At 40.8% G+C, this 26,448-nt stretch overlaps 1 protein-coding gene across 1 annotated transcript in view; it reads right to left on the reverse strand.

The window, feature by feature from the left end:
- Nucleotides 1-26,448, reverse strand: part of USH2A (usherin) — a 433,394-nt gene that overhangs the window by 355,488 nt on the left and 51,458 nt on the right. Inside the window, exons 10-13 of the mRNA XM_028724645.2 lie at nucleotides 14,327-14,522; nucleotides 12,547-12,677; nucleotides 6,773-6,968; nucleotides 587-1,228 (exon numbers count right to left, since the gene is read on the reverse strand). Of these exons, the coding sequence (XP_028580478.2) occupies nucleotides 587-1,228; nucleotides 6,773-6,968; nucleotides 12,547-12,677; nucleotides 14,327-14,522 (1,165 nt within the window). The remainder of the gene's footprint in view (nucleotides 1-586; nucleotides 1,229-6,772; nucleotides 6,969-12,546; nucleotides 12,678-14,326; nucleotides 14,523-26,448) is intronic.

The raw sequence follows: 26,448 nt of genomic DNA on the forward strand, positions 1-26,448 counted from the left end.
TGTCAAAAGTGCAAGTAGATAAATAGGTACCGCTCTGGCGGGAAGGTAAACGGCGTTTCTGTGCGCTGCTCTGGTTCGCCAGAAGCGGCTTAGTCATGCTGGTCACATGACCCGGAAGCTGTACACCGGCTCCCCCAGCTAATAAAGCAAAATGAGCGCCGCAACCCTAGAGTCGGCCACGACTGGACCTAATGGTCAGGGATCCCTTTACCCTTTACCTTACTGAAGGTCAGTGGGTCAGTAACACTGGGTATTGGGGTGGAGAGGGGCAGTCCTATCTATCAATGCAACAGTGGTACATCAGGGGACTAAGCAGCAGCAGTGTCCCTCCACCACCAAGATGGGATGGGTGGAGGCAGTGGCCAGCTTAGGGGAGCTGTGGGTTGGCAGCAGCAGCCCCATATACCAAACCAGGCCTAACTTGTCCACCCATTTCTCAATCTCTTCCCCCAAGCAGCTTGCACAGAATCAACACTTTTGAGATCCAGAGACATGCCCTTGAGTACATTATTTGAAATACAGTAAAAGAAACAACCACATCTTGCAACAGACAGTTTTCAAGCTGGTTTTGTTCTCATTTCCTTACCTGGTTTACACACGTTGCACCTTCTTCCGTGGTGATGAGGCAGACAAACACATTGTCCATTGAGCTGGTCACAAACTGTTCCTGGTCCTGTTCCCAGAGGATCACAGTCACAAATCTCACAACCAAGAAAGTTCTGAGTAGTGAGATTGTACGTATGAGGCATGCACTGACTGCACCGAAGGCCTGTGACGCTAGCTTTGCAAGGACATTGTCCCGTTGATTTGTCACACAGCGAAGAGCCGTTTACTGTACCAGCCTTATCACAGTTACAGGGTAGACAGGCTAAGGAATCATTTTGCTGCACTTGGTAGTACCCATCTAAGCAGTCACTACATCGCCTTTCCCCAAAGTTAGGCTTGCAGATACACTGCCCTGTGTAATGATCACACGCTGTACCAAAAACAGATCCTGCCATTTGACAGTCACAAGGCTTGCATCCAAAAGCATCCAGCCCGTAAAAACCATCAATGCAAGCATCACAATAAAGTCCTTTGATATTTTCCTTGCAATTGCATTGACCAGTAAAAGGATTGCAGAAATTGTTCACAGACCCATGGATATTACACTGGCAAGGTTCACAACCATCGTTCTTTAAAGTATGAAGAAGTTTATATCCAAAGTTGCAGTGATCACATCTTAAACCTAAAGAAAGAAAGATCATCATTATAAATCAAATAAGGAAATTGAGCGGGGGGTGGGGGTGGGATATAAACTTTACATTGCTGAAATTCCACTGTAGAAATCCTTGAAATGGAAGAGACTAATAGGACATCTAGGCCAATTCCAATTCCAAACCAGCACAACTTACAACTCTGACCAGCTATAGAACTCAAACAGCAACACACCGTAAGTAGAAGAACCACAGAAAGGTGTCTAAAGAACAAATTCTAGCCAATTCAGGAAAGAAACCCATGTCAAATACATTTAACAGTCTAGAATAGAGAGTCAACAGCCAACAGGATCTGGGGAAAATTCCTTCCTGACCTAGAATACAGCTTGGCCAAGAACAAAATACAGTTCAAAGGATAGGCACAACTTACACATGAACAATGTCCCGTCTCCAGCAAGTACACCTGCAATCAATGATGAATCAACTCTCATATTAGGAACCAATTCAGCTGTGAATGCTAGGCTCAAAGACAGTGCATAAGCTGTGCAAGCAGGAGGTCTCAGATTTGGCCCTGGCCTCTTTATGTAGGGATAAAAAAGATGAAGACCCCAGAGAGCACTCAGTGTAGACAATAGTACTGATACAATACTGGGCTAGATGTGTCAGTGGTGTGATTTAGCATAAGGCATCTTTCTTTGATACTATTACAGTGGTACCTCAGGTTAAGTACTTAATTCATTCCGGAGGTCCGTTCTTAACCTGAAACTGTTCTTAACCTGAAGTACCACTCTAGCTAATGGGGCCTCCTGCTGTTGCCGCACCGCCAGAGCACGATTTCTGTTCTCATCCTGAAGCAAAGTTCTTAACCCGAGGTAATATTTCTGGGTTAGCAGAGTCTGTAACCTGAAGCGTATGTAACCTGAAGCGTATGTAACCCAAGGTACCACTGTACTATTGAATTCCCCACAATCTGTACACTTCACAAGGGCTTTGCTTAAACTATTGTGAGAGATCCCAATTTAACTCCTTTCTTAATCATGGTTAACAAACATCTGCTGAAGTTTACATATGCCTCTCCTTCCCCAGCCCAATTTTTACTGATTTTAAAGTAGACTGAAATCATGATTAATGCTGGGTTGTTTTTATATACATACATACATACATACATACATACATACATACATGTATAACCAAAACCAGTATATCAAGTCCACATGTTTTCTCCTTCCAAAGTCATGACTTTATGCTGCCTCAGGCATGGATTATGAGGGGTTTATGAACTTCTGATTTTCATTCAGGAATTGCATTGTTTCTAATGTATAAACTGCACTACCAAAAAAATTAAATCCAGAATATAATTTGAGAAATGCCAACCCACATTTATGCATCTCTCGCCTTTTTATGTAATGAAAATAAAATTATCACTACCCTGCCATTGTTTAACTGCACCATACAGTAAAATAAAATAAAATGGAAGTCCCGTGTTTTAACAAGTTCATTCTTTTTCCAAAAAAAAAAGTTACATAAAAATACAAATATATATATTTAGAATCTCCTATGTAGAAAAAGCATCTCCCCAAACGGTGGAAAATACATTATATATGGATAAAAACTGGAGAACTCCAACAGACGGCAAGTTCCTTTAGCAGTGATGAATGGCTCACCTAAGGCATATCATTTAATTTCAATAAGGAAAATAAAAAAGGACCACTATTGCCGCAAATTTTAAAAATAACTGTATTGTTAACAAGAATTATGACTCATTTTGAACTATTAAAATTGGTCTACATGGATTCATATCATATCAGTTTTAAAAATATGCACCGTGCTTATTTGAATATGCCATACATATTCCTGACAGGTAATCTATTCCTAACGATACAGAGAAAGGCCTACAGGGCATCACATTCAATGTTAACAAGTACAGGGGAGTTAGCACGCTTGGCATTTAATTCACATTCTTCTCCCTTTTTTATTCTAGATGAATGACCTACTTTAATAAAATTATTGGTGCTAATGTATTTTACCAGTGATAGGATCATTAGTAAGATTTAACAGTTGTGCTAACTCTAACAGCTCATGCTCCATAACATTGCAGCACTTACTTACATTTTCTGTTATCAAGCTTGTTTAAACAGGCACAATGACAATGGACTCTAAGGTTACTAGTATATCCAATTGTTGTTGTTTTTGAAAGTCAGCACATATATTTAAATAGCTGCACATGCTGAATACATAGCATTTCAGTATCGCTATTTTGTTCAGTAGTAATATGGCACCCCAGTTCTCATTATATGGGTATTTGGGAGGCTCTATTATATAGTATATACAGATGATGCAAGCATGAGGTTTCACCTTCTATGGAAGTAAATAAGAAATCCCCACTTGTCCAAGAGCTTTGGATCAGCCTTCTCTGATGAAGGAATAAAATGTACATAGCTCAATCAGAATACAATGCCTCTGCTAGAATTCATCTTCACTCCTGTTAATAAAGTGCACGTCTACAGTCTGAAGTGGAAAAACTGAAAGTTGGGTGGAAATAAAACTATTTTCCAGAGCTTTTCTTCCAGAATGTGTTAACCACTTTCAACATTTTCAAGTAGTATTGTTCTGTAGCTGACTCATGCTGCTGCAATCAAATACTCAGCGCAAAAGTAGTACTAACAATAACTTTTCTGTGGCTTTTGGTTGGGTTACTCAATACTACACTTTAAGACATCAAGGAAGCAACATTATACCAAATCAGACCACAGGTCAATCTAGAACAGTAGCAAACTGAGAGCAGCTCTCCAAAGTTTCAGAAAGGCGCTTTCCTCAGCCCTACCTGAAGATACCAATGATTATTTTAATCTAAGACTTTCTACATGCAAATCATGAGGTTTAGCACTGGTTTCCCTGACCAGCTAACTATGACCAAAAAGTTTCAAGTGTTTCAGATTACCAAACACTTTCATGTGTTCCTGAAACAAGAGTGGAATCTGGGAGTCTGCCTGAGTACAGATCTTGCAACACGGTGGCAAGGTCCAGTAGAGCCTCTAATTCCTGTTATTTCAAATTCCTCCTGTATCGGATAGTAGTGACAGTGCTTATCTGACCTCTTGGCAAGGGAACAGCTGCTGCTTACCAAGAGTACGAGTGGGAGGACCAAGGTGGTGGGGAGGTTTGGTGCAAACACACTGGCAGGAGCACCATGATGGCTCTATCTATGTTGCACTAACATCCCTGCCACTCTCCACTCTTTCCTTCCCAGTAAGAAGCAGCGCCTCTGCTGCCAGGAGGTCAGGTAAGTGCTGCCGGCCGGCCCACTTTGCCATTGCTACTAGATTTCTCCATCTTCTGCATCAAGCAAAAGAAACCAATGAATATTTGAAACTATTCAGTCAAAGACATAAAGATTAAGGAATAAATTAGCACACAAAGTGTATGGTAGAAAAAGAAGAAGAAGAGTTTGGATTTGATATCCTGCTTTATCACTACCCTAAGGAGTCTCAAAGCGGCTAACATTCTCCTTTCCCTTCCTCCCCCACAACAAACACTCTGTGAGGTGAGTGGGGCTGAGAGACTTCAGAGAAGTGTGACTAGCCCAAGGTCACCCAGCAGCTGCATGTGGAGGAGCGGGGAAGCGAACCCGGTTCACCAGATTACGAGTCTACCGCTCTTAACCACTACACCACACTGACTCTCAAAGTACTGGTACTCAAAGCGCACATACCAAATCAGTAGCTATAGACACTTAGTCTGAGTAGATAAACTTAACATCTCCTATCATTTTCAGTGATATATTATTTACTGAGAAACAGGATACAATTTAAAAATAAGGGTAAATTTACCTAATATGAGATCACCATGTGAATAACAAAATAAGTTTGAACTGCTCAAAGGTATTATGAAGTGTGACTGAACATCCAGCTATATCACTACTCCCTAATTACATGTCAGAGATGCTTAGTTTTCTGAACCTTTCCCCTATCACTGTGGGTGTCTTTTGTCTTGTGCTAACAAAGACGTAGATGATGTACCTGTTCTTAAAATAATAAAGGAAGATTAGAGTCTACAAGAAAGTATTGCATATATTTCACACACACACCCCAAATCATTTTCCCCCCTGATAATAATGTCTCCTCCATCTCTACCCAACCCTGGTTTCCAGGAAATTTTATATCTCTACATTTGACTAATTATGCCATAGTACTCAGTGAAACCAATGAATGATGGGAATCCTCTGCTGAATTTTGGTTAGTTCCATGAATGGAAGGCACCATTCATTGGATCCAACACATTCCATGGGAGATTATATGGAATTGTTACTTTCTCTGCACACAGAAAAAAGAAATTGCATGAAAGCTTGGGTTTTTTTTTGGGGGGGGGGTGAAGAGTCAAACATGCAACCCACAACCTGCAGCCTAGAGCGGTTAGGCCCAGAATAAGCTTTATCACTTGATGCTGTTGATTATCCATAAATTGCACAAGTCCCCTGGGAATCAATGAAATTAAAGAGTAGTTAACCATGTTTGCCCATAGGATTTCTCCATAAAATAGGTCTTAATAGCGGGAAAGCTTTTTTTACACTTACATTTAGCATCAATACATGGCACAGTTATTTCTGCAATGAAATGGTGTATAAATAGATACTAAAATACAAAACATTACTTTAAAACCACATGTCTGGGGCATGTTCAGTTACGACTCAGAGTTCCTTTCATCAAGAAATTTTCCTTGCATAATATTCTCATACATCAACATTTCAAAGTGTATTATATGCACTGTATATTTTGGGTGTTTGATAAATTTTGTCCTTACATAGATGTGGCTCCCCTCAAATATGCTGGAAGTAATAAATTGCTATAATCAAATCTAATTTCTGGAAAATACCTGTGGGAATAGCAAACAAAAAAGCACGTCTTGTTAAAAAAATGATAAATAACGCTGAAGGTAGTAGTTTATTATAATCAACTTGGCATTGAATTACAAAATTAAAATTATGTGGCCCTTGATAACTAACCCTAGCAATGTGTAAGATCTGTAGAATTATGTTGACATTTTGCATTTCATAGGAACAGTTCAAAGAATTATAATGGAGGGGGGGGGGAATGAAAAGATTTATCACAAAGGACCCTGTAGCGCAGAATATTTTTGAGGAGAAAAATCCATTTATTTTTGTCTGTTAAGGAAACTGACATAGAAAGTATTTTGCTTAAAACTCATTAAGTTTATAGCATCATGCAAAAAGTGCTGTTTTCCTGAAAGAATCATTTGTGGCAGCAGTAAGCAAATTATATTATTTCTGTCCTTTATTATTACAAAGTGATAGGTGCTTCTGTAACTACTAAAACCTACTAAATGTAGAATAACCCAAAGAGCTGATTATACTTAGCTTTGAGCTGTAATTGGGTAGGATAGATAAATAAGCAACTGCATATTATTTAGTCAGTTTTCCGTTATTTCTCATGAAAAAGAATACATTTCACCTGATGTGTTTAAAAAAGAAAGAATGAAAAGGTTTGGAGCATGTTTTTTATTTCTAATTTGTAGACAAAAGAAAGATATCTGACTGTAGATTATTGCCTTGCACCTACCAATAACATTTTCTTTACACTTGCACTGGCCTGAATTTTGGTGACAGGTAATATCTCCATTGACTGTCCCAGAGGTATTGCAGTTACAGGGGCTGCAGCCATCAGGGTCTGACTGCTGTAGATTGTAGAATCCATCCTGGCACTGATTGCACTGTCTGCCAGACACATGTCTCTTACAATTACACTGACCTCCAATCTAAAAAGATACAAAAAGAAAAATGTTGAGGAATGATGAACTTATCTTTCCCCCCCACCCACCCTGATAAACACTCATTAGCAACATAGGTGGGTTGGCAGGTTGGACAATCTTTAAGTGGGAACAGGGACAAAATAGGCCTCCATAGTTTATTCTCTAGCAGTTAACTCACCATAAAATAAAACTATAGAAACTGTGAGAATAAAAATTCATTAGAATGACTTTAAGGAAGAGCACACTTTTGGAGGAGGAGGAGGAGGAGGAGGAGGAGGAGGAGGAGGAGAAGAAGAAGAAGAAGAAGAAGAAGAAGAAGAAGAAGAAGAAGAAGAAGAAGAAGAAGAAGAGGTGGAGGATGAGGGGGAGGAGGAGGAGAACATTGATGAATATGAATGGATCTAGTATCAAACATAAACTGGACACAAAGCATGCAAAATCACCACCAAGCACACAGAACCACAAAATACTAAACAGGCTTTCTGCTTTCAAAGAGTTCCAGCTCCAGGTTTGGTCAGACCCTGTTCTGATTTCACTTCTTCACCACTGCCCATTTGGATGTTCTCGCCCTCTAAACCCCACCCACACCACTGGCTGGAAGGAAAATGCAAATCAAGTGAAGGGGCTGCTTACATTTGTCACTGCTTTAATCAGAGGTGGGAAACCTTAGGCCCAATGTCTCCCGCCAGGCCTCTCTACCTGGCCCGTTGAACTCTTCCCAGATGCACCCTCTCTCCCCAGGCCACCCTTCTCACTGGCCCTGCTTCACACACCCCTTGAGTGTTTTTAATAGACTAGAACACATCCTTGAACTATGACAATGCATTTTGGAGGTTAGAGGGAAGGGTGTGAGTAGACAGTGATCTACTGTACAAAGGTGAGGTTATTATTCTTTGCCCCACCCTCTCTACTTTTTGGAGTCAAGAGCAGAAAGTGGGTGGGGCAAAGAATAATAATTTCACCTTTGTACAGTAGATAGTGGCCCACCACTGGCATATGGCCCTGGAAGGTTGCCCAGAAGAGACAATAGAAAGGATCAGAGCCAGGTGGTTCAGGGAGATGGCAGTGGTGTGTGCCCAGTGATTCCAGCTCTTTACATGCACACTGTTTTCAAGACACCTTTATTTGAAATGTATTATGCAAAGATCACTCCCTGTAGTAGTAGTGACAGTGATAACTGTCAACAAAGTTTCAGTTTTGTATGTTTAGGCATTTGCTAAGTTATTTGTTACTTCTATTCTAGCTTTTAATAATATTAGATTATTAAGCTTTATTGACTCAATTTTTATGTGCATTTTGTGAAGAAAGTTTCCTTACAAAGTGGGCTATAAATATGTTAAACAAACAAACAATCAAAAACGATGAAGCAAAAATGAGGCCAGTGAGAGTTTGCTGAAGTATAAATCATTTTAATGCCCAGCTGAATCATCTTACAGCTTCTTATAATATTATGAAGGAAGGCTTGTATAATTGCAGAGGAACACCACTACTGGGAAGTGAAAATAACAGAGAAGCTTTTTGTTAGTTATTGTAATGGGAATTGTAGTTGCTTGTGTGTAAGCCACCAACTGCTCCAAGCTGCTTGGGTGGTTAAACCTTTCCCTGGCTGAACAGCCCTCATGCACGGCTGCTTCAGTCGCTGGCAGAATCCGTCAGTGGGCGTTTCCTAAACTTCTTCCAACATAAAAATTCCTTGACTCCAAGTCTCCTCCTAGATTCTCTGCGCGGAAGCTTTCTGCGCAGGGTAGGCGTGCCAAGCGGAGGTCCTGTGCTCTCCCCGCTGATCTCACTAGAAGAGTCTCGGAGCCTTCCCTCCGAAGTGCTCTCAGCCTCCCCTTTCTTCCTGGTGTCACCTTGATTTCCTTCCCCAGCGAAAGCTCTCTCCCTCTCCTTGCTAGTCCCCTCCCCTGCATCATTGGGGAGCCGTACCTCTCCTCTCGGCTCCGATGGCAGTTCCCTGACAGTTATGTTCCATGAATGTTGTGCAAGGTGGCAAAATACTTTTTACAGTGCAGTGGCATAATGTATTGGGGGTGGCGTTATGAGACACACCAAGAAAATCAGCAATAAATGAACTCGGGTGCATAGTACATAAGCTTGTTTGTATAATTTGCTTTTCTCGAGCAATGCTCTAGGTCACAACATGAGATACTTTCTAGTAGCAGAAGTACTCCTCTTTGGTTCCAGACCTGAAAAATGAGGCTTATGACACACAGTCCAACACAAAAAATCCAGTCTGCCCCCAGTGAAGAAGTCACCTTACCCACAAGAAAGTCCAGCACAACAACTGATAGAGTTAGATATGGGTGGCTAGCTAGCATTAAATATTATCTCTGTACTTTATATTTACTTCACAGTGTCTGTGATATACAGAGGTGCACCTAGTCCCCCTTGCCTCCTTGCCAAAGAGCTGTATGCCTCCAAAAATGGGAGAGACCATGGACTAGAAACTCAGAGTTTGCTTTTCATCACCTCTCGTCCTCTGCCAGTGACTTCCTGCCTCCCGCGCTCCCTCCACTTGCTGCTTTCCCTTCTGCGTCCTCCCTTCCTTCCTTTTCTCTCCTTTTTCCTCCTCCTGCAACTCTCATCCACTCCCTCTGTCTTTCTTCCATCCGAGCCCCACTGAACACTTCACTCACATTTCTAATAGTGCAGCCGGCTGACTGCTGTGATGACCCAGGCCAGCATCAGATTCCTCCATCAAGGTGCCCAGAGAAGTCTGCGAACATCACTGGGCTGCCCAGAGCAGCAGAGGGGCGGCCCAAGGAATGTGCAAATGGGTGCCCTTCTCACTATGGCACTGTTCTTTCTCAGATACGGTACATGGCCATGAACATAGCCAGGATTTTTGTAGGTGGGGCAGGCCTTTTGTTGGGGCGGGGAGCAGAATCTCAGTCTGCTATGTATTTTTATTTAATTTTATTGATTTGGGGTGGGCAGCTGCCCCTCTTTGCCCCCCCCAGGCTACACCCATGTACATGACAGTTCATGAGACAGCAGTTCCAACAGTGACATTCCACCTCCGAAATGCACCCCTCTTCAATGCAATCAGCATCTACACTAATTGACTTTTGGCACCCACTAAAAATGCAGCTATTCGTCCGAGCATTTGGCTAAAGTGATGCCCCTTATTTGGCTGGAGTAGTTATGTGGTTAGCATATTGTTTGATTTTATATTAAGTTGCATTTTGAAATACTGTTTTATTGTATTTTAATGCTATTCCTTGATCTGGAATTGTGTGATATGTACAGTAGATTTTCTAGATTGTGCCTTAAAAAGAAGACAATGTCATCAAGGCAGTTTTGCCACTGCAAAAGAACCACTTCCTCCTCTAAACCAACTTTTTGTGGGGTGGGGTGCCCCCCCAATCCACAGGATAAGAACTTGTGATTGTTCTCTTCCGGAATCCTGCATCTTCGTTTAGGCTAAATGACAGATAACTGGTTCTGTATAGGAAAGCATTGATAAACTGCTGGGAATGGTAAATTATGCAGAGAAAGTGTATTGTGGCCCATTTTTAACACATTTCCTTGAAAATTATCCTTGTGACGTGACAATTAATTTTCATGAGCCAAGGCCTTATTCCTTATGATTCCATCTTCCTTGGGTCAGACCTGGAAACACTCCCTTCAATAATGCCTTTCTATTTCATGTAATTCATTTCAGCCCATACTCTCCAGCCTTATTAATCTATTTTTTAATGCCTCTTAATCATTTTGTTCTACCTTGCTCCTTTTGCAGCAGTCTATTGATGCCTTATTGAGCTGTACAGTTCAACCCATTTTTCCTTATTTTCTTTTTTATATTATCTTGATTTTCGACTCATTTCTCAGTCTTAGCCATCGCTAAATTTCTGGCCATCCAAAAACAAAACACCCTACTTTGCCACCTTGAAGCAGAACGGCTGAAAAACTGCCAATTGAAACAAGAAATCTCAAAATTGGCATTTAAATTCTCCCCTCCCCTCTCTTCCCCATTCTTACCATATCATGCGACTTTCAAATTGTTTCTGGAGTTGTGCTATTGGCCAAAAATGTATCATTATTAGAGGCAGGAAATCAGACCCTCTGCTTTAGACTATTGTCACTGTTTTAATAAGTACAGGGCTCTAGGATTTCACATTTCTTTTTGCCAGCCTAAACCCCAAGCTAGCAATGAGCTCTTCACAGGTAGAAGATATCAAATCTTGCAGTGCTCACAGAGCCTCTTGAAGGATCAAAGCTACCAATAAAAGAATGTCCCCAGTGAGCATAAAAACAAACATGAAATGACAGAAAAAGCCACAAAACGTTACTGGATAAAAGGATTTTTCATCATTGCACCAATGAAGAAAGTTTAGTGTCAGGCAAGAATACAATAAGGGAATTGGGTTTGGACTGATCCAGCTCTCAGCCAAAGGCAGGATTTTCTACACATTTTCCTGCTCTTTTGAAAGAAATGGATTTATTACTGCACTATATGTTTTTGCTTGCAAATGAAAGCAGTGACTTAAAATAATTGGTACCATTTTGGCTTTTTAAGATAAATTTCCTCTTGTAAATAAAGTAACAAATTTGTGGTCATTTGTGTGTGTCAGCTCTCCAACTCATCCTTAGCCTGGCATTATTGTCTTACAGTTCTTCACATAATCCCATATCCATAGAAAGCAAAAATTGGAGAAATGAAGGCAGCCAGTCTGCACGTGTGAACTGCTCTGTGTCTGCTGAAAGTTTCCAAAGGCTTCAGGCAACTATTTAGCAAGTGGGAAGGTGGTATGGGCTACTTAAATGGATTTTCTTTTTTAAAAAAATAGTGATCTTATCGTATATTAAGGCATTTTACAAATCGTTTTTCATATTATTATCATACTTCAGTCTTTGGAGATATGGTGATCTAGATAACAGAATCACAAAATAATTTCATAAGTCCTATGTGAATCTGCCACTATTTTGGGAAAGGATTCCTTTCTTTTTAAAAACTTTAAATGTTATCTATCCCATGAATTATTGTAAGTCACATTAGTGCCAACAGCTGCCAGTTATAACAAGTATGATTTGTTGTACCTGCAAGAAAACCCTGCGCAGGATTCCAACCACTCTATTCGATCTCCAGTTTTCCCCCACACCCAACCAGTCAGCATTTCATGACAAATCATAGAATCATAGCTGTTCGACAGTGGAATTTGCTGCCAAGGAGTGTGGTGGAGTCTCCTTCTTTGGAGGTCTTTAAGCAGAGGCTTGACAACCATATGTCAGGAGTGCTCTGATGGTGTTTCCTGCTTGGCAGGGGGTTGGACTCGATGGCCCTTGTGGTCTCTTCCAACTCTATGATTCTATGATTCTATGAAGGGTCATCTAGGCCAACCCCCTGCAATGCAGGAATTTCAGCTAAAGCATCTTTGATATATGGAATGTTCAGTCCTTATTTGGATGGTTTTGGGCTCCCCTACCCTCATTTTTCATAAATGTTTTTTGTACTTTTCCATTTCCAAGGCTCCCCAAGCCTCTCTCTTGTGCATGGGTGTTGTTTTGGCTACATATGCAATGGTACTCATAGCCTGAATATTGGGAATATAGGGTAACATTCTAGGTTAAACCCACCTACCTTATTGCATTGGTGGCTACTGTTTTCGGTGCCTGCTGTGTCGCATTTGCAAGGATTGCAAACATCCACGGATGAGAGATCTGCATCTACATACCGATAAAAGAAATCTTTGCACAGCTCACAATTTCTTCCTGCATGAAGGAAAGGTTATGCATTATGGCTTCCAATTCATTAAAATTAGCTGTATAATTCAAAATTAAAGACTATTCCTTTGAGGGAATTCTATAATTTTCAGGACGTCCATTTTAATGCACCTTTCATCTCTACCTGCCAATTTAGTGATCCAGAGCATATGAAACAATGAACCTGTTACAAACTGTGTTTTACTCCATTAAACTTCCATCTGTTACATAACACAACACTCCTATAAAGCTATTCTGTATGAATATATATTCTATACTTAAAAAAGAGAAATTACTCTTAAACATCCAACTTTCCCTACCATCCTTAAGGAGGAAAGCCAAGAGTACTAAAGGAAGTGTCCCAAAACCACCACAAATATAGCATGTGGAATTAGAAATTCAGCAAGTATGTTCTATTTTAATACATTTTAGAGTGAAGCAAATCAACAAACTAAATGACTTAGCAGACATGAGTTGTGGAGAGGCAGAGTTCTGCTGAACTTCTTTATTCAAAATATTTGGGCTTTGCTTCTACTTGAGACAAACCACAAGACATTTTGCCAGCCAACCATATGCATTGGCTAATGCATCCAATAGGGAACTTGTTTCCAGTGCTTGATGGCCCTGAAAGACTGTAGATTCTGTTGGTACACCAGGTACTATGTTTTACAGTTGATTCCCTGGCTAAAACAACAGTCTCAATGTGAGGGCAAAATAGTTTCTGAGGCTCATTGGCTCTTATGCAAGCACAAGATCTTGAAACATTTGATAATGATAGGGGATCCTAGGTGCCTAGCCGGAGTTATATGAAGTTTTATGATGGCTGACTAATGGTTGTTTTAAATTGTTTATAAATTATTATATTATTTTATGTTGTAAGCTGCGCAGAGCTCCCTTTTAGGAGGAAGTGTAGGACAATAAAAGGACAATAAATAAAGATATTGCACCACTCCATCAGCTGCTCCTGTTCCTGTTTATTCATGACCTGATGGGCAAGAGCTCTCCAGGTTTTCAGGCAGGAGTTTTTTCCAAGCCTACCTACTGGGGATTGAACCCAGGACTTTTGATAAGCATCACATGTGTCCTACCTGTGAGCTACCACTCTTCCCTGCTGCATTACATTACATGTAAAGTGTGCTAATCTGGTGGGAAGATCATAGGCATCAGGGGTATCATGCACCCAGCCTGATACACACGTTGGCTTGTATTAAGCATACTGCTAAGGCTAAGATTTCATCAGCACAAGGTTGTTCCTTGAGCAAAATAAACTTTCCTCTACCCTCGTGCCCCCTAATTCTGTTCTGGAGGTTCCCACAAACCTCCAGTGTAGATTTGGGAATGGCACACCCCCATTGTGCTAGCAGGAATCCTCCAAGGGCTTCTGCTAGTGCAACTGGTTAGCTGAATATCCCCCACTGTGTTATGTGGGGTGTGTTCATATCCCCTTTTCCAACTATGTGAACCAAACAGCCTTGGAACTTTATTTTATATAAAGTTTGCTTGATTCTATAATACATGCAGATAGTGCAAACCAATCTCATTTTCCTGGTCTGATATGTAGCATGGAAATTTCTTTACAATTCAACCTCAGATGTAATGATGCTTTGGAATGACTGCAAGAGCCAACCACCATGGATATATTCTGTTCTGTTAATTACCTGTGGTGTTATGTTGACAGTTATCACAGACTCCGCCACCTCCTCTATAGTGTTCATTAGGAAAAGAATCCATTGTCCTGTTGTAGTGACAGCTTATTGCATGGCTGTAACATTGACAAGGCTTGCAATTATAAGCATGAACTTGATCTCCAGGATGAAAAGGCTTGTCATTGTACAGTGGCCAACAGTGATCGCACTGGAACAAATGGAGAATAATAAAGAGATTATGGTTCAAAATGTCTACATAGGTACAAGTATATACACCTTCACTGTGTGCTCTGTGTTGTGTGCTGCAATTTTTAAAAAGATGCAACAGAGGAGAAGACATGCACAAAACACCACTCAAGAAACTCCTACAAAATTTACAGTGCAACCCTAAGCATGTATACTCACAGGGCCATCTTACCCATAGGCACTAGGGGTGCGGGGCACCCGGGCACTGGGCTCCCAGGGGTGCCCAGCCAAGAGTCCAGGGTCTGAAAGTTGCATCCAGGGAAGAGCCTGCCCTTTGGTCAGAGCGCCACGGCAGGCTCTTCTGCTACGGGCAGCTCTGCACCGCGAGTTCAGGGGCAACCAAGCCAGTGAGATGCTGAGGCAGCCGGCCCGCTCTGCCCTCCTGCGTGCCTGGGACTGGGTAACCTGGAGGGGGGGTGCCAGGCGGACCTTTGCACCCTGGCGCCGCATATGCTTAAGACAGCCCTGTATACTCAGAAGTAAAACCCACTGAATTTGATGGTACTCGCTCCCTAGAAAAATGATCTATCAACTTTAGCATTCGGCTCTGATCCAGAGGACAACATATGAAGCTTTGCATGGAAATTCCTGACTCCTGAGTGTTTCTCATACCAACTGATGGTCAGGTCAACATCACTGGTCAGGGATTGGATTTTTTGGAACCATACACTCGCTTTGTTCAACAATGTCATAGGTGTAAGCACTAACCAATCTGAACCTGTGGATCATATAGATGCAAGTTGGATGTAGGTTCTTTTTCAGATATGACACTTTTTGTGCTTTCAGTTGACATAGTCCATACAAATAAACTTATTCCTACATGCAGACCATGTTTGCTGCATCACAGCTTTTTTTCAGAATCGCATGCCTTTTGCCTTCATTTAGAGTTGACATTCTCCACCCTCCACATACCGTATTTTTCCATGTATAAGACGCCCCCATGTATAAGACGACCCCTAGATTTTTAAAACCCAAAATTAAGAAAATGCACTATGCACTATCCATGTATAAGATGACCTCTTATTTTAAACTTCAAAAATTTGGGGAATAATATAGTCTTATACACGGAAAAATACAGTAAATCATTAACTGGAGCCTACAAGCCTGCAAGTGAACCTGCAGTCAATGAAGAACTAAAGATTACATGAATGTTGGGTGGAATTCAATTTTGCGCAACATCAGGAAGAGAGAGGGGAAAGCCCATTTGCACAAATGGAAGCCCTTGCTTCCCATCCCCAGTGCCTCCATGTGGAACCTATACACACAGCTGTTGCAATTTGTGCAACTCCATAAGGATGCTTGAGGAATTCAATCTTTGCAAATTCTGGTACAAGCTGACCTGGATCCACACCTCCTGAACTAATGTGTAGATCATATTGCTGCCTGAAACACAAGAGTGCGTGGGAGTTGCCCAAGGAAAGTTCCAGATGCATTATGCATGTTTGGCCTAATCTCTGATTGCATTGTATGAGATTGGAGGCCACAATGCTGCTAAAGTCAGCTGACAGAATCCAGAATGGAGCCGCAACTGATTACAAAAACCAGCATTTCCCTTTGGTATTCACTCTTGAAAACAGAGTGTTTTAGAGCTAGTTATCTGATCAAACTTCCTTAAGAAATGTCTGTATTGAGCTGGGTTTCCAGTCTTGGATGGCCACTACAACAAGGTCCTGTACACAGACAGACATTGTATTTATAGTCTACCTCAGGTGGAAGACATCACTCATCTGTTGGCCTGTCCTTATAGAGAGACCCATGAGATCACATTCTGAAACCTTTGTTTCACACAAGCAAGCAGGTATACTACACAGCAATGATCTGTTTTCTTTTGAGTGACAACAATAGCTTTATAACACACAAAGTGGCTCTCTATACACTGGCTGCTAATAATAATAATAATCAGGAAAAATGAGTTGGATAAAATCAGTATAAATTGCTGTGGTGATTCAGATGTTTAAGTTGAAATCAAGCTGAATTTGTGTTTGCTGGTATCTCTGGTAACCTCTCTTACATCACGGATGTTGCCTCATATTATGGATGTATGATTTGTATTGTTTTATTGGTACTTATATTGACTGATTGATTGACACTAAAATATTTCACACTAGAAGAAGAAGAAGAAGAAGAAGAAGAGGAGGAGGAGGAGGAGGAGGAGGAGTAGTAGTAGTTTGGATTTGATATCCCGCCTTTCACTCCCTTTAAGGAGTCTCAAAGCAGCTAACATTCTCCTTTCCCTTCCTCCACCACAACAAACACTCTGTGAGGTGAGTGAGGCTGAGAGACTTCAGAGAAGTGTGACTGGCCCAAGGTCACCCAGCAGCTGCATGTGGAGGAGCGGAGACGCGAACCCGGTTCCCCAGATTACGTGACCACCGCTCTTAGCCACTACACCACACTGGCTCTCTAGTTGTTTAGATTCCTTTTATAAACAAAAGCTTCAGCTGCAAAGTATATCACTATTAGTAAAACACTCTAGTTGGAGTTTAGATACTGGGAAACTTATAATTATAAATTGATTATAATATTAATATTATTAACAGTAAAATAAATTTCCAATTTGATCTACAGAACTGTTAATATTAATACTGTAGAAATATGTATCTATTAGAAGTCCCTGTGGTTATATTAGAGGTCACATTCACTAACTTTTGGTGCTTTGCTAAAACCAGACAAGTAGGAAGAGTATAATGCCTTGTAATGATCCTTCCATCATTCAGAAAGGGAGGCTAAATTATTCAAATAAATTGTCCTCTACAAATTATTCATTGAGCTTTGTTATTCTTAAACCATGTCTTCCTGTACTTTCCAGCTTCAAGGCTAGACAAAGCTTGGACTAGACAACCCTTGATCCTTGAACCAGAGCTTGAGATTTTTGTTGTTCATAGAATCAGCACTAATGTGCATAACCAAAGTCTCTCCCCCCCCCCCCCACTGGTGACTTTTATGAGGTGAGGACAGTGTCAACAAAGCTATGAATTAGAAGTCTTCAGATAGTCCAGGAACTGTCATTAGCAACTGGCCTCCATCAGATTTTAAGCTCCATTATAAACAAATATCATCTTGAGGCCCTGTATTTTCAGAAAAATTGATGTGTGGCCATCAGTACAGAACCTTCTCAACAATGTGCCATGGTTGCATGAAGACCCTCAGCAGAGAGACCATCAAGCCACCTTGCTGCTTCAGTTTAGATTTCTTGTGAAAACATTTATATTTGTTTGCACAGCATTTTGAAATACTGATTGGATTAGTTCCTGTTGTTGCCATTGTTATATTTAGATTTTTAGATTTTTAAAGTGCTTCCTCCAGCATGGAGGCAGTAACCATGTGAAGAATAACACCCTTAGGGCACAACTGTTCCCTCTCTTCTTCCTCAGGAACCCATTTTAAATAAGCTAGAGGGATCTCTACATTGAGCCACTGAACCAGAGTCAGTTCTGCAACACAGAAAGCTACCAAATCCTCTTGGTCACCGTACTTCTTACTAACCTAAATAGGAGCCTGTTTAATTTGCTGTCACTATTCCAGCTTGCTCTTTTTGAGATAACTCTGACAACTTCAATTTTAATTGGCTATTTGAAACTAAAATCTCATATGGATTTTCATCAGCTCAGCAAAATAAATTGTATTCCTGTGGGATAACAACCAAGTTTTTTTGATAATACAATGGCTCCTTCACAATTCTGTGTATTACCAGGTTGTCTAGGCATCTGTCTTAGGATATTCGAGACAGCACCTTGCTATTTCAACAAATACTTTCCACAAATTATTTTAGAAATCTAAGATCTATGGCCTGTGAAATTAAATCTGTTTGCCAAGGATGAGTTCATGGACAAACCCATCACTACCACAGGCATCTTGAGAAAGTTATTCAGAATTTTCCAGCTTGTAAAATTTCCAGCTTCATCCAGATAGCTTTCCCACCCACCCCGTTGCTGTGTGTCAAAACTAGTCAGGGGAATCAATTTGAGGATATTTCATTTTCATTCATGCAGAATATATATGCTTCTTCTGATGTTCTGGTTAAGGTTGTTGTGAATGAAGGCAAAATTAAATGGAATTTCATTTTAAAATCCATAGTAACCTGTCCCAAGGTATGCTATAAATTTAAAGGGGAAAAATCAAGTTAGGGTGAAATATTCTCACAGTTTGCTGCATAAATATTAAACTGGTGTTAAGTTAGTCTTTGAAGATGTTAGATGGATTTTGCTATTACTGCTTTTTAAAGCTAGTTTTCAGCAGTTCTATATCATAGGTGAAAGTGAATTTGAAGAAAACAAGCTTATGAAAGTGTCTAACCTATCATTCTCTCTACCAAGTGTATATCTCATCTCTCTCTCTCTCTTAAACCTACATCATCTGCCCCAAGACTATAGAAAAGAAATAAAGCAAGCACTGAAAGGTGCTATCGTGTGTGTGTGTGTGTGTGTGTGTGTGTAATATTAAAATGAAGCAGATTGCCACTTTTCCCATCAAACTTATTTTTATTTACTTATAAAAGTACTGTATTAACATATCGGCCTCTCACAAAATACGAGGGTGGTGCATATGAAAGAAGTGCAAGTTGTTATGCAATAAGTTCCATAGGGTGGAGGTCTGAGCATTCAGTCATAAGAGCCCTACTGGATCAAGCCAGAAACCCATATAGTCCAGCATCCTGTTCTCACAAGTGGTCCGTAAGTAGAACCTGTGCACAATACCAATCTCTCCACTTGTGAATCACAGCAACAGGTCTTCCCTGGTTCTTTTAGCAGTTCTGCAACGTCTTATTCTTCCCACCCAACCACCTATCCTAATACCTGAAGGTCAGTGGGACTGAGCAGGTAACAGCAGCGGAAAAACGGGACTTTTACTGCATTGTGTCAGTTGAAGCAATTTCATAAAACTGATCTTATTACGCTATGCAATAAAGGAAACATGTACAGTGGTACCTTGGTTGTCAAACTTAATCCATTCCGGGAGTTCGTTCGACTCCTGGAACAGTTCAAAAACCAAGGCGTGGCTTCCGATTGGCTGCAGGAGCTTCCTGCACACAATCGTAAGCCTCAGAAGCTGCGTTGGACGTTCGGCTTCCAAAAAATGTTCGCAAACCACAACATTCACTTCCGGGTTTGCAACATTCGGGGGCCAATTTGTTCAGGAGCCAAGCCGTTTGACAACCAAGGTACCACTGTACCACATTAGATGGGGGGCAGAGAGAGACAGAGAGATTTCTTCTCATACCCAAAGAAAATGATGGAGGATCCTACAGCTATCCTATAATACAATAAAATCATTCTATAATACTAATGGCAGTAAGGTATATATTACCCTTTTCTACTCCATTTGACGCTTTTAATGACAAGGGCCGCTTTACTAGATCAGGGTATAAGATCCTTATGAGAAGTTCAAGGATATCATGATGTGATCAGTCTCCTTATATTCCTCTCTATGGAATCGATTCTTTCGGAATACTGGTTGGAAGAAAATCATAAAGCTACTAAGGTTATTCATATTACCCAATTAGGCAATATGGAAGTATGTGTACTAAATGAAGTAAAAAACAAAACAAAAACCGTGCATAATAAATGTTGAATAATTCATTTCCATCACTCTTTAGGGCATAAAAACTATATATAGTGCTTTTTTATTTTATTAATGTCAAATAGTAAATTTCTTCATCTAAAAATGATGGGTGTGACAACTGTTTCCTTGAGCTACTGGATCAGACCAGTGGTTCAGCCGGCCAGACATTGGGTTGTTGTTTTTGGGTGGGGTTTTTTGTTTATAAATAAAATGCCCCACCTATTTTTTAAAAAAGGTGGCTTACAAGCTACAAATCAAAAAATAAAAAATAAAAAAATTTAAGATGCTTAGTTGTATCCAACTAAGTTGTACTCAGATTAGACACACTAAAATGAAAAGATGCATGTTAGTGATTCTGTCTTCCAACTGATCTACTCCAAGCATGACTAACTTTGGATACAAACCTCTCTCTAAGTCACCATAGGTAAACCAGCAAAATGGCAACAGTCATAGAACACCTGGAATAACCTTTTTTTTACAAGTCACCTATAAAAGAAGCAGGAATGGGGCCTAACACACCTCACTTGGTAAGGCATTCCACAACATGGGCAACATGCCAGGAGAAGAATCAAGGGAATGATGGTAACAGCACTTCCTTATCACTTGCCCCCAACAACTACTAGTGACAGTCAGAGAATGTCTGAGTCTGGAAGCTCCATCTCATTATCATGGCTGTTACTAGCCCAGTTCTCCAATAAGTTATCTAATCTACTTTTATAGATTTCAAAAAAATTCTAAGCTACCTTTCAATGCTGTATCTTCACCAAGGCAGTTTATGCTACTAGGAAATGTTCAATGTTGTCAATAATAAACATTAGAACATACCATCAAATTATAATAAAACAGCAAATTTAACAATAGGAAATATTCTGTAAGAAGTGGATGGTCTTCAACTAACTTTTACTCTCAGAGCAGACCTATTAAACTGGGTTAAACATGGAAACTTTGCCATGCTGCTAAATATTTGGTGGGGTGTGTGGGGTGTTAGGGAAGGGGTATCACCTCTGGTGGGGGACACGTTGTGCTCCTTCTAGGGTAGTTTGTCTACCTTTGATTCCTACCCTGCACTCAGCTCTAATCAGTGGTTCCTAGAGGCTGTAGGCATGTGACAGCAGCCACAACCTGGAAATGGCTTCAACTGGCCAGCTAAACCAGGTAAGGGTAGCAGATGGATATTAAGCCCTCAGTGAGTTGGGGACTTACCCTGCATGCAAAGACAGGCTCCAGAGGATTGAGTGGACAAGACCAATAGTGGGTCCAATGGTCAAGAAGGCAGTTTCTGCATGTGCTGTAGAGGGAAGTGAGAGGCAGATGGGGCTCATCAACCTGGGAAGGCAGCCCATCTAAGAGAAGGAAAACTCTCACTCTAAACCTCCGCTGCCTCGTGGGATATCTTCGGTAGAAGAAAAAGCTAAGGAGTAAGTCCCAAGGAACAATCTGTACCTTCTGCCTTGTGGGACATCTTCAGGAGAAGAAAATGCCAAGGAGTAAACCCTATACAAATCCAGAGTGGAGTCCCTAATATAGTTGGATGACGAGTGGTAAACCTCCTTCCAACAACTCCTGCAGCAAAGCTTGTGCCAAACGTATTGCTCTGCTTTCCTTTGGATCACACAGTGAGGCCAAGAAGGGTCTTGTCATCTGGGCAGTCCAGGATCTCCATACACACTGCCCAGGCTTGCATCCCAGAGAGGTCACTTCACCCCCAGAGGCAAACTCCACTGTCTCTTGAGACAGATGGATGCCAGCAGGCTATTTGGTTGTATGTTATTCTCCAGAAAACATAGCCTGATCTATTATTATCTATCCCTGCAGCAGTGGAAAGATGACAGAAGAACAAAGATGCAGGGACTCTAAAGGGTTTATTTAAACAATGTACCCTAAGCATTTTGATTGTATTTAATCACTGAGACAAATCTGTCAGTTTTCAAACTTTGGAAGTAACCTCTCTTAGATGTTTGAATGCTGTTCTGGGGCAACAATGTAGAAGTAGTGTAAGATTGCAAAATGTTAAGCTAGCTAGCACCAAACACCACCAAAATTGCAGTAAGAAAACTGACCCAATATCACCCAATATTTGAAGTTGAGTGAAATACGTTTTGTTTTAATTCTTTGTTAGAAGAAACTGACAGTACGGTATACATGAAAATATACAATTTACCATACTTGACTATTAAAGAAGGATACTTCAGTGCAATCCTATAAAGTACATGTCTAGTCAGAAATAAGTTGCATTAATTTCAACAGGGCTTACTACCAGATAAATGGACATAGGATTGTAGCCTTGATAATTATAATTAGAGTCACAGAGTGTGCAAACTAATTAAAACTGGGAAACCTACTGAAACAACACAAACATTGACCCACCAAAAATTCTGATAGGGCATTTGCACCATTCATTTAGTTTGTTTTCACGTGGTATCACAGGTCCTGCCAGAGTGCCTGGCGAATTCCAGATCCTATCAAATATTTATAATTAATCCCCACAAAGTACCATTTCACAATACTCATTCTAATTAAAAGGACAGTGTCAACTTGTATTCTTAAAAGACTTACTTCATTTTTGTGATAGACCATCATTTCAACTGCAGAGGTTCAACTTTTAAAATAAGTTGGTGAATCAAGCTGATTTTTAGCAAATGCTTTTAATCAGTCTTTTGACCACAAATACAAAACATGCTGAAGCCAACATCTTGCGATATTCCCCCCAACCTTTCTGTCTGTACACCTGCAAGCTTTTCACTCCTTTTTCAGAAACTTTGGTCTAATTATGCTGTTAAATGCCCTCTTACAAATCCACTGGAACAGTGTGAGCTTCATATTTGTTCAGGTTGCTAAAAGCAAGCCGCAATGTGTGATAAAGTCTAAAAACGAGAGATGGCTATGTTGTTTATCAAGCTTAAAAGGGGATGTTTCCATGCTAAAAAAGAGTTTTCGCTATAAAGTAAGGAGGAGGATGAAATGGAGGCTTTGTACATGAGGAGCAATGCCTTGATTTGGGCCTGGTAGTGCACATGCAGCCAGTGCAGTATCTTACGGATGGTGGCCCATGACCCCAGTGTACTTTCCTGCTTAATATATGGGCAGCTGCATTCTGCACCAGCTGCAGTTTCTTTCCTATCTCCAAGGGTGGCCCCATGTAGAACACATTGCAGTAGTTAAAACATGGGTTTATCAGAGCATGGGTTACTGATGCCAGGCTATGCTGGTCTGGGAATGGCTGTAGCAAGTGAACCAGCTGGAGCTTAGCTTGCCCACTACTGACCACTTAGGCAACCTGGACATCTAGTGACAGCTTAAAATCATGAACAATACATATCTACTACATAATTGTTATATACAGGAGTGGGCAGTACAGAAGGTCCTGACACATAGTATCTGGTATACTTGTCCACGTGGTTCTACCATTACAGAATCAATCATGATCTCCCTTTCTTCTCTCCTCGCTAGCTTACTTTACACTGTAAGGTCCTTGGGGCAGGTGCCTGCTTACTTGCAAACAGGCAGGCAGTTTGATGGTGCTATGCTATTAATAATATAAACACAATATATTCTTTTTTTGGTTATTTTATTCTCCATAAGCTTTTTCTTTTGATCGTTTACATTAGAAAATCCTATAAAACAAAACAAAAAGGGGGGAGGGGTAAGAGGAAGAAAACGCAAAGGGGAAAAACAGAAAGAAAGAAATCAAACAACATTTCTGTGTTTGCCACTGGCTTCGTTGAAGTGCTCTGACTGAAAGCAGCTTCAAAGGTTCCTGTGGCAGAGAGAGTATGAACAAGGTTCTGCTGGGACACTACATCTGTGCCCTCAACCCTTTGCTTCTCTAATGTTTGGCAAAGTCAGTAAAAAATATTCCTTTTCATACCTTCCAATGTCAAGAACTGGAACATTATCAAGGTTTAACTTTGCCATCGCTTGCCAAATTGACTGCAATGTAATCCACAAAAGCCAGTGTTTATTGAGCATTATTTTAATGGCTAGCAGGACTCAGTGAAATTGAAACATTTTCCCCCCTTTTTGGAATATATCCAGCTCTTTATAGAAAAGAAAAAAGAAGAAGAACAGCAGCAACAGGACTTTGCTTCTGTTTCCAGTAGAAAACAACAAGTTTGTACTAAAACCCCTTCATATTTTATTTCAATTAAACAATATAAAAAGCATTGCAATGTGTTTTTGAGTAATATGGTTTCTGGCTATGAAACCAATCTATTACTCTTGCAGGTAAAAAGTTTCTTCCAAAGTAGAAAGTGAATCCAACAAGGGAAGGGGGTAAAAACAAAACAAAATATGAATGATGATTATTTTCCACACTTTCCACTGTTGCTTTTCCCGTTCCTCCACACTAAATACCAGAAATTGGCATGTATTCCACTCAACTGAGCAAATCCATCCCTTCTGATACACTATTGTTTTCTCTGACAATTTGGCAAGGCAGACTTAATGCCAAATGCACTGCAATACTCATTAAGGCGGGGCCAAACCCCTGCCCCTTTCCCCGCAGTCCTGAAAATTCCTCCCATGCAAGAGGCACTGGTTTTCTGCTGCTTCTGTGTGAGGGGGCAATTTAGGGTAGATGCTTACCTTGGTTAACTGATGAGTTGAACAATTGTGGGGTGTGTTGTTGTTGTTTTTTGCTGGGGGGTGTTGCTTGCTTTTATAACTTAAAATGAAAGCCCCACATCCTATGAGTTTCTCTACGTGCTACCAGGAATACATCGAGAATGGTGATGTACAATGTGATGCTGTCACTCCCAAGGCATCAAATGAGAATATAGAAAAATAGGAATATGAAAACACAGGGTGCTGCCTTATATTGAGTTAAACCACTGGTCCATCTAGCCTAGTTTTGTCTACATTGGCTGACAGGAGGTCAGCAGGGTTTCAAGCAAGGAACCTGACTCAGCTGTACCAGGAGATGGCAAGGATTGAGACTGGGATTTCAATCCACCACTGAGCTATGGCACTTCACACCCCACACAATGAAACATTATGTGGCATCACTTCCATTCCAGTAGGTAGCTGCAGAGAGTCTCATGCCGCTGTGAGCACAGGGCTTTTTTGGCAAGGCAAAAAACAACATTGAACTGGAAAACCTTCCGCCAACTCATGAGCTAAAGTAAGGTTACTACAAAACTGATTTCCTATAGGACTGTTTACTACAAATTGCACAACTCCTGTCTATTTTTTTATTTAGGATATTTGGAATATGAAGTATATAGGTAGGCAATGTGCAGTATTCTGTAAAAGTCTACTTTATTTTAAATACATACGCAAATCTGAGAACACTTTGCAACTTCCCCATACAGCTTCCACTGGCAATTTAGAACATTATTTGCCCAAGCTTTTTGCCGATGGAAATCTGGGTTTTACCTTGTTGCTGTTTCTATGCTCTAGTGGTTTTATTGTCATCCTTATGTTTTAAGCTGTAGATAACTGATAATATTTTTTTATCCCTCTATCGCATGTTGCTCTGAGCATTCTATCAGAGATTGTGATTTTATAATTTTCTGTTTCTTGGAACACTTTGGAAATGCATTCTTCACAGGGAAAACAAACTGCCTTGTCCTTCAATACAGCTGGCAGAACAAGGAGGACTGTAGCTCAATCATAGAGCTCAATTTGCATGCAGGAGATCTCAGGTTCAGTCCCTGGTAGCACCACTGAAAGAATCAGGCAGCAGGTGGTGTGAGAGATCTCTACATAAGACTCTGGTCAGCCACTGTCTGTCAGGAAAGACAATACTGGACTAGAGGGGAAATGGTCTAATCTGGTATAAGGCAGCTTTCTGTATCCTACTGCATACAGGCTGCGTATACACTGCACACACACCCCAAGAATACTGGCAACAGTAGTATGTGAAGGATTCTGGGAACTGTAGCTCTGTGAGGGTTAAACCACAGTTCTCAGAATCCTTTGAGCAGGGGGCAGATGGTTTTAAATATGTGGTGAGTATGGAATTGGTGCTTCTGAATTATGGTGCTGGAGGAGACTCTTGAGAGTCCCATGGACTGCAAGAAGATCAAACGCATCCATTCTTAAGGAAATCAGCCCTGAGTGCTCACTGGAAAGACAGATCCTGAAGCTGAGGCCCCAATACTTTGGCCACCTCATGAGAAGAGAAGACTCCCTGGAATGCTCCCTGATGTTGGGAAAGATTGGGGGCACAAGGAGAAGGGGATGACAGAGGACGAGATGGTTGGATAGTGTTCTCGAAGCTACCAGCATGAGTTTGACCAAACTGCGGGAGGCAGTGGAAGACAGAAGTGCCTGGCGTGCTCTGGTCCATGGGGTCACAAAGAGTCGGACACGACTAAACGACTAAA

Source organism: Podarcis muralis, chromosome 3, assembly GCF_964188315.1.
Source record: "Podarcis muralis chromosome 3, rPodMur119.hap1.1, whole genome shotgun sequence".
NCBI lineage: Eukaryota > Metazoa > Chordata > Lepidosauria > Squamata > Lacertidae > Podarcis > Podarcis muralis.